Raw genomic sequence first — 9,257 nt, forward strand, 5'->3', positions numbered from 1 at the left:
TGGGAGGATGGGTGGGTGGATAGGAGGATGGATGGGAGGATGGGTGGATGGATGGGAGGAGGTGTGGATGAGTGTATGGATGGATGAATGGATGGATAGATGGGTAAGGATGGATAAAGAAGATATTAGTCTAGAAAAGAATCTCTGAATATATTTTAGATGGATGCACTGTCAAAAATGTCAAGAACAGAAAGAAGCAAGCATAGTAAATGAATAAATGCTATCATCAGATGCCATCTGCAGAAAGCTAAATCCTTGCTTTGAATTGCAATATCCCTAGAGAAATTTACAGTATCCATCTGATATCGATTGAGATTAAGGAAGCTGGAGACTTGGAGGCTGGAGAGAAAGGTCCCTGGTGAGTTCCTTCTTGACAGCTTGCTCCTTTAGCCAGAGATCATCAGATTGTGAATTTCAGATGCAGAGTCCTTTATTTCTTTATTTTACACTTATGGACCCAGGGAATAATTTAGCTCTGGGACACCTGTGCGGAAGGAGAAGGCTTCTCTGCACCGATGTGGTCCCCTTTCCTCCTCCCGGGCTGTCCCTCTCCATCCCCCCTCTCTCCTCTGTCCATCTTGAGAAAACAGGCTTTTTCATCAGCCCTGGTGTCGCCTCTCAAATGTCAATCAAGGAGTTGGGTTGGTGCTGACAGCTCAGGTCTCATCTCTTAATTAGGGATACAAATTTCGTGGCTTTGACAAAGATCCCAGAGTCAGTGAGGAAATGGGGGCCACCTTCATGGGGGGGAAGTGCCCCCTAGGATGGCCCCCTCCAGGGCAGCCTCTCACCGTTTGGCTCAAAGATCCCCACCCTGGCCCCCCTCTCCTAGAATCTTTACCTCCCCTGGGCTCCAGCTTTGTGGGTGGAGCCAGGCTCTGGGGGAACCGTCTCTCTGCCTGGTACCAGGACGGAGGGTGCAGCGGGGCCCGGCCCCGGGGCTGGTGCCCTTGGCCCCTAGGATGTGGCCTGAGTGTGTGTCGCTGCCGCAGAGCACATACCAGCAACAGGCCTTGACCACAACCGCTCTCTAGGCCGTTTCTTTTGAAAGGGAACTGACATTTCACAGCAGGCTGGTTCGTTCCTTCAAACAAGTACAGACTGGGGTAGGAGCGCTCCCAGGAATTACCGGCAAGATGGGGGCAAGGAGCTCTGCTGACCGCCAGAGTTGCTTCTGACCGCCAGAAGTTTCGACCACCAGAGCTGTTTTAGCCACTGGGGCAGCCTCCTCAAGCTCCACCGGCCGCGGACAGGAGATGGGCCTGAGGCAGCAGGTGGGGAAAGCCGGCGGCGGCGGCCATAATGGTGGCTTCCAGATTCTTCTGTCAGAGGCAGAGGCTGACAGCCACACAGGTACGGAGTTAGTAAGGCCCCCCCCGGCCCCCACTGCCCTATGGACACTTAGGCAGAGGGGAGGGTTCCTCTGTACCCACCGAGCGCTTTTTCCTCCTTCCAGGCCCCGCTGACGGAGGGAAGGGCCTGGGTTCACTGTCCACCACTGTGTGGGGGTGGGGGGTGCAGGGGAGGCACACTGTTGTCACCTGCAGCCCCGCCCGCACAGGGACGGGCTGGCCACCTCAGGGCAGCACTGGGCCTGCTATCTGGCCTGCCCCGCGGGGAGCCCCCTCTCTCAGGGCCTCATCCCTCTCAACCCCTGACAGGACAGCCTTCCCACCAGGAGCTCTGTGACATGAGGCTGCCTGCGACCCCCTCAGCATTGCCTCAGCTCGTACACAAAATGGCGAGAGCCGGCGCCACCTCACGAATCCAGTCACGCTCAGAGACGCCACCCCAACGTGACCTGTCCGACCCACCGTCCAGCCAGCAAGTCCTACCAGGAGACCAGGGGCCCAGCCCCAAAGTGGGCTTCCAAAACCGATGCACTTTTTTAAAAATGGCTTTTCAAAAATAAACCCACAGGAGTGAAAAAGCATTTCCTTCCAGGCACTTGGGTCAGGGTGATGACCCAGAAGTCTCCTTTCTGGGTCTTTGTTTCGTATGAAAGTGTACCCATATGTTCTAGAATGTTCCACAGGCTGCCTTCCAGCCGTCAGAAGGAAGAAAGGCTAGTTATCTCCAGCTGGCACATCAATCCCGCCAGCTTCTGCTGCCTTTCAGCTAGTATTCGGGCAATCCCTGAACATCGGACCAAGCAGGGACCTAGAGATCACTGGGTTCATTTCTCAGACGGGGAAAACGGTGCCCAGAGAGAGTTAGAGACTTGCCTCCTAGAGTATGCTCCCAAATCACCACAGGGACGGGACCCTAGAGACATCCGCCAGCCCCACCGACGTCCGGCAGCGTGCAAGCCCCCAAACATCTTCCAGATCAGCAGAGGACAATACAATTAGCTGGACTTTCTGACTGCCAGGCGTGGTGGGGCGGAAGTGGACGTGAAGGGGGCACAAAAGGGATAAATCCCACTGAAACGACTAGAGCAGCACTGCTCAGCCTTTCCTTCCGCAATCTTTTATTTTGCCGTAAAGACATGAAAGACTAACAATCACCATTAATTTACCCTGTCATTTCATAGAAGAAAGGAGGCTTTATGTGGCAAAAACAAACAAACAAACCCTAATCTCAGAATAAAAGACAGTTCTGCCCAGGAAGAGATGGTTTGGCAATCTTGGCTGATACACACACACACACACACACACAGACATACCACCACCACCACAACCCGATTTTCCTAGTTTCTCCATGGACCACAGACCTGCACCTGGGACCCAGTGACCCAGCCTGGGGCCCCCAAAACCTGTACACCCAGCTAACTCCAGCCTTTTTGCTGAGGATGCAGTATCTATTGGTGATCCAGAGCTGGCTTCAGCTTCTCCCGCCCTCTCTCCTCTGGAAGCAAGGGAATGCAGCTAGAATTAGGGGAGCCCAGCTGAGGAGGATAAGATAAAGAGATTGGGGGCTACACAGGGTCCCTACAATCTTGTTCCAAACTGGTGGCCTCAGGGGGTCACCACCTGCTGCAGAAGGGGAGTTGGGCTCCTGACCTCCCAGTCCTGGGCCCCACTCTGAGCTCTGCACTGCCTTAACAAATAGTTCCAGAAGGTCAGGTGCTTCAGGACACAAAAGAGAAGGCTGCAAGGCAAGTTTTAGAATCCTGTTCAGTATATCAGTGTCCCCGAGCATTTATGGAGTGCCAGCTCTGTGCAGGACAGAAAGATCTGGAAGTAAAAGATGTAATCCCTTTTATTTGGAAGTCTGTAATCGAAACAAGAAGATGTGACATCAAAGGGGTTTTGGTGTCTTGCTAGGTAGATAAGTAGTTCATGCAAAAAGTGTTTTGAGTATTCAAAAAGGAGAAATGTCCAAGAGCTGTGTGGCTGGAAGGCTTCATGGAGGAAGTGGCAGCATCCCAGCAGGACGAAACTTTGTGGGCAAAGGCAGGAGGCTATGGTAGCTGTCCATGTCAGGGAGGACAGAAAAAGTATAAGCTGTGCATTGGCTTCATGCAGGACTGGAATGGGGTATGGAGGACAGGGAGTCCTTGGCATCTAATGGTGATTAGGCATTATGGGTGTCATGTTGTTTTCCCCACCCAGCCTAGGGACCTCAGCGTGGCTGGGTGGCTGTCTTCAGTCTCTAGCAGCAAGAACCATTGGGCGGTAGGATGAGATCAAGGGGAGATATACAGTTTAGAAAAGTCACTGGGTAATAGTTGTAGAGCCAAAAGTTCTAGAGCTGGCCACCAGAGCACTCACTGTCTCTAAGCCAACTTGCCAAGGACAAGATGACTCCTGGGCCCTCACTCCCTTCTGAAGGTGACTCCTGAATGGGGGCAGACAGCTGGGGGCAAACAGGAAGTCTGGGACTATTCTGAGTTGCTTCCCCCAGGTTAGGGCTCTTTCTGGGCATACAGGTGCTTCAAACCCCTAGAGTAACCCAGGCCCTGGGGATGGGCCCCCTTCCTACGCCAGGCCGTTTCCCTTGTCTCCCAGTCAAGACTTACCTCCCCTGTTCTGATAACCGAGGGGTAGAGCCTCCCCACAGAGAGCCCCCCCTAAACTTTCCCACCTCTAAGCTTTGCTCAGACACTTCTCCTCTTCAAACCTGGCCTCCCTCTTCAATGCTGCCTACACAGGTCTGCTCATTTGTCATTGCCTGGATGGCACGAACTGGGGACGACCCTCACTCAAGGGACAGATGGAATCTGTGATGGGATGGGAAGGACAGAGTTTGTGGCCGTCTATCAACATCCCTCCCTTCTCTCCGCTCTGGCTCCTTGGCTGGGAGTCACTGCAGGCCAGCTCAGATGCCTGTCTATAAAATGGAGCTCCAGGGAGGCCTGAGACTGCAGTGAGGGGACCGGGGTGGGTCTCCCCTTCAAATATCATACCTAGTTTTGGGTGGGTCTCCATCTTTTATTTCTTATCTCCTGGATTAAAATGCAGGTGTCTTCATTTTAATGAAGAATTTCAGCTTTCAATGTTTTCAACTTCAGTAAAGATCACTACACAGGGACCCAGGCCCAGGATGGGTCCTGTCACGTGGTAGGGGAGATGAGAAGGGGGGGTCTCGGGGACAAATGTGCGGGCACCCCCCTGTCCCAAGCAGACCCTGAGCCCCCACCCCCTACATGCTTCCTAGCTGGTGCACTGGGGCTTCTCAGGGCCCAGAAGGGCAGGCTTGAGCCTCTTTTAGTGTCTAGAGGGGAGTGGGTTTCCCAGCTGAGCGCCAGCAAGGACCACCTGGGAGCTTAGCCCCTGAAAGCAAGGAAACAAGGAAGCCCAGGTCAGTGAGCAGAGCTGAAGCTGGGATCTGGAACCCTGAATCCATCACTGCTCTGGGTAGGCCCCAGCCTAGAAGAACCTCCAGTCTTAGAGCCTAGAGTGCCTGAGGGACTCTCAAGGGGTTCAGCAGGACCCCTGCATTATGTCAGTCATGAGGCAGAAATCCAGGGCTCTCCGGGGCTTGGCCCAGGCAGCCCCTTGCAGGCTCGAGGCTCAGGAGACCCGATTTCTAGGCCCAGCCCCACCTCCAGCTCCTAAGACCTTGGCTAAGTCACTTCCTCTTTCTGGGACTCTTTTCCCTTGTCAAATTAGGGGATTGGATTAGATCCAAGAGTGGAATCCTTTTTCAAATAAAATCTTAAGCAGACTCTCAATTTACCGGACATATAAAAGTGTGGGCTCTGAGTGTCCACGTCCTCAGTGACCCCTGCACAATTTGACACCTGGCCTCTCGGCAGGTCACAGCTTCGCCAGAGATATCCTCAACGCCTCTCCCGCTCGCACCTCACCTCCAATTCATCAGCAGATCCTGCGGCTCCGGCTTCTTCCCTCACTGCCCAGCCGCCCAGCCCACAGCCCTCTCTCCTGCCTACAGAAGAGCTTCCTTCCCTGCAGTTTCCCTGACTCTGTTCCCCCTACAGTCTGTCTGCAATAAGGCCCATCTGTGCAAACCCCACCTGTGGCCCCCAGCACTCTGCAAAGCCATTACCCCACCAGACCACCTTCTGTCCTCATATCCACACTCCAGGTTCCCGGGCCTCGAGGTTCCCGACATGCCAGCAGCATCCCCCAGGGACTTGCCTTACTCTCCCACTTCCCCCGGGCCTCTCCCAAATGCCACCTCCTTGGAGTAGCCTTCCCAGACCACCTGCTCCAGAACAGCCCCTCTGGGGTCCCCACACCCTTTACCCTGATTTTCTGTTTCTTCTGAGAACATCAGCTGCAAGCAGGCAGGGGCTTGCTTTAATGCTGCCCCCCTCCTCCCAATGCAGACACTATTTGTCGAACAGAAGGAGAAAAAGTATATGCACTGAGGATACTGGGCAGCCTGTCTGCCTTTTCTTTCTCCCCGGCTGACATTTTCAACAAGAAGTAGATAGAGCTTAGCTGCCAAGATCCTCACACTCCTCTTCCAGGGGGCTGACACCCAAGTGACACCATCCTAGCTCCCAGGGGGATGAGGGTAGCAGGCATTCCCCTGGCTGTCTGAACGTCATCTCCGGCCAGTGAGAAGGAGGGGGCTTTTGGAAGCCAAGCGGAAAGAAGAATCCTCAGCCTAGGACTCAGATCTCAGCCCTGAGTGGTCAGCAGGGTCTGGGGGTGGCCTGGGGGTGAGGAGTCGTAAATGACTACTCCTCATCATCTTTGGGCTGGAACACAGGTGGAGGTGCAGCCCAGGGAACAGGGGATGTGTGGGGGTGCACCTGAGAACTGCCTTATAGGACTGGAGAGTCAAGAAGGACGGGGCTCCCGAGGGGAGAACAGGGTCTCATATGGTAGCAGTTAGTGGGAGGCAGACCGCGACTCAAGTTCAGGAATTTCTTGCTTAGGTATGTGCCTGTTAGAAGGACTGCCACAGTGGTGGCAAGTTCCCTGTCCCGGGAGGTATGCAAGTACCTTCCAGGAATGTTGTCAAAGGGATTCCTGTACCAGGCCCAAGGTTCAGTGAGATACTATTTAGGAACCCTTCCAACACAAAAGGTCCTCTTAAATAAAGTGTTTTTAGCAACAAACCAATATTCCTTAGAATGTGCCCTCACTGTTCTAAGCAGGCCTGAGCTGGTGTTAACCCTTAGCTGCCCATAGGCAGCTGCTTAAATAGTAACTCATTCAAACCTCATAGCAATCCTATGAAGCGGGTGTTATTATTATCCCCAATTTATGAATGAGGCAAAGGCCAGGTCTCTTGTCCAAGGCTAAATAGCTAGTAAACAGAGATAACTACTATTATCAAAAACAACTATTAAGAGTTTATAGGCAAATGTGCAAAACTTTTTTTTTTTTTTTAAGATTTATTTATTTTTAGAGAGAGAGCAAGAGAATGCACAAGCAGGGGGAGGAGCAAAGGGAAAGAATCTCAAGCAGACTCCCCACTCAGCGGGGAGCCCCAGGCAGGGCTGACCCAGGGCTCCATCCTGGGACCCTGAGATCAGGACCTGGGCCAAAATCAAGAAGCAGATGCTCAACCAAATGAGCCACCCAGGCGCTCCAATGTGCAAAACTCTTTATGCATTATCTCATTTAATCCTTAAAACGACTGTGTGAGGGCAGTTACTATTACTCATCTTCATTTTATAGATAAGTAAACTGAGGCATCGAGAGCTTAAGTAACTGACCCAGTAGTGAACAAAGAAAGGCAAGAGGAAGTGGGCGAGGCAAGGTCATTCCTGGGGGGTGGGGGGGTGGGGAAAGGGAAGCTGGAGAGGTCAGGACCCTGGCCCCCCACCTCCCCTTCCTCCCTGGGAAACTCCTCCTAGTTCCTCCCTGCAATACTGGATGTGGTAGACACTTGCCCCTAAGGGGCCCCTTCCCCAACATAATTTCCAATTCTTCCCACCGGATGACATTTGTCTTTGCAGAGGTCATTTCCAAGGGAAAGCATCCAGGCAGAATTTCCGGGGAGGGGCAGCGATGGGAGAAGAGGGAGGAGGGAGGCATTCAGATGCAGTAGAGTTTAAGGGCCCTCCATGCCACCCCTCCCACCAGAGTGCGAACCGGTCACCTCCAGCTGTCCCCCAATCCAGGACTGCACAAGATCAGCCCATTCCTCTTGCTTTACAGAGTAGAGAACTGAGGCCCTGGGAGCTGAGGTCATGAAGCTAGGCCAGGCAGCAGCTGGGTGTCCATCGCAGAAGTAGGCCCGGGATTTTTAGACCAAAAAGCCAGAAATGGCAGCTCTGGGGGTGGGGGTGGGGGCGCCCATAAACCTCGGCACCCAGAAGGTTCTAAGAGGCTTTCCCAAGAATCTGCCTCCGTAATTGGAGCCTCTTGTACCCCCTAAAGTTTCCCCGGGACGCCCGCCGGGCTGGGCAGGGCAGGGCGAGGGAACCTTCTCCCCAGACCGCAGCCCTTAGCAATGTCCAGAAGCAGCTTCGGGTTCTTAGGTGGAGGAGGGGGACCTAAAACGAGGCACCAGAGACCGCTCCTGAAAGCCAGTTCCCAAACTTCCCAAAAAGAAGTTCAGCTTCACGCACGCCAAGCTGTGCGCCCTCTCCCCGGGATCCCGCAGAGCCCCGCGCAGCCCGTGCGCCCTGGACCCTCCCCAAGCACCAGGCTCGACAAAGGCCGGTCCAAAGATCACCGACCCCGGACCCGCCTGAGGGACAGGGGAGGGGATCCCGGTGGGTCCGCGGTCTAGGCGGACCGGTCAGCTGCCTGGCGGCGAGCGCCCGAAGTTACGGGGACCCCGGCCCCCCACCCCACGCCCGGCTGGGCTTCAGCGTCCCAGGACGCGCGCGGGGGCGCAGGCGGAGCGGCGGGTGCGGGAGGCCGACGGGATCCGCACCCCAAGCGGTCGCTTCTGCAGTTCAGGCGGGACAGGAGACCGGGAAAGGGGCCACGTCCACGCAGTCCCTCCGCCCCGGCTCTGACAGGTAGAGACGCCCTTCCAGCACCCGCCCGCCTGGCCGCCTAGCCGCCGAGCGTGCCGGCTGTCCTTTCCAGGGAGCAGTGACGTCTGGGCTTCAAAGTTTAGCCAAGTCCCCGGGTCCTGCAGCCACCAGCGCGGCCCCGGTCCGCGCAGAACGGGAGCCCGGCCTTGGGGAGGCGCTCGGTCTCACCCGACGCCCCGAGGCCGGGTTGGCCGGGGGGCCGCTCCCGGAGCTGCGAGCACTCCCGGGGGCGGGGAAGCGGAGGGGCGCCCGCCCCGGACTTACCCCGCGGGGTCCCCGCGCGCGGGCGCTCCGGCCCGTCGGATCATGCCGCCGGCAGCTCCGGGACGGTGGACGCAGGGGCTCAGGCGCCAGGCGGCGCGGGCCGCCGTGGCCCGGGCGCCCGCATGGCCCTGGCGCTGGCCCTCGGGAAGGGCCCGGCCGGGCGCCGCCGCCAGCCCCGCGCCGAGTGGGAAGCCGCCGCCGCCGCCGCCGCCGCCGCGCTCTCGGGCGCTTGCTCGCTTCCACTTCCTGTATCGGAGCGAGCGGGGCTTTCAGGAAGAGGCTGGCCTTGGTGGTCAAGGGGGTTTTGTCAGAAGCCTGGCGGCGGCGGCGGCCGCCCGGAGCCCCCCTGGGCCACACGGAAGCCGGCGGCCGCGCCCCCCCGGGGCCGGGCCTGGCGGCGGGCGTCCAGCGGCGTGAAGCCGCCTCCTCGCGCTGGGGCTGCGGCCCGGGCGGCTCCCGGAGCGCCGGGAGGGAAACTTCGGGAGAAGTCTCCGACAGGGCGAAGCGTCGCGTGGGAAGGAAGGCGCTGCGGGCTGCAGCCTGCTCGGCCGCCGACCGGCAGGTGGGGCAGCCAAGGGCTCTGGGCGCGGAGCCCTCTGTCGCCCCGCAGGGAGCCACAGCCTTGCCTCCCGCCTGCAGG

The 9,257-nt window shown here is 56.8% G+C and overlaps 1 protein-coding gene across 1 annotated transcript in view; it reads right to left on the minus strand.

Moving 5' to 3' along the window:
• The window catches only part of RIN3 (Ras and Rab interactor 3), a 124,549-nt gene extending 115,617 nt beyond the window's left edge, over positions 1-8,932 (minus strand). Inside the window, exon 1 of the mRNA XM_034993058.1 lies at positions 8,618-8,932. Coding sequence (XP_034848949.1) covers positions 8,618-8,661 — 44 coding nt within the window. The 5' untranslated portion in view covers positions 8,662-8,932. The remainder of the gene's footprint in view (positions 1-8,617) is intronic.
• Between the last annotated feature and the right edge of the window lie 325 nt (positions 8,933-9,257).

Source organism: Mirounga leonina, unplaced genomic scaffold (assembly GCF_011800145.1).
Source record: "Mirounga leonina isolate KUSES-001 unplaced genomic scaffold, KU_Mleo_1.0 Mir_82, whole genome shotgun sequence".
Lineage (NCBI taxonomy): Eukaryota > Metazoa > Chordata > Mammalia > Carnivora > Phocidae > Mirounga > Mirounga leonina.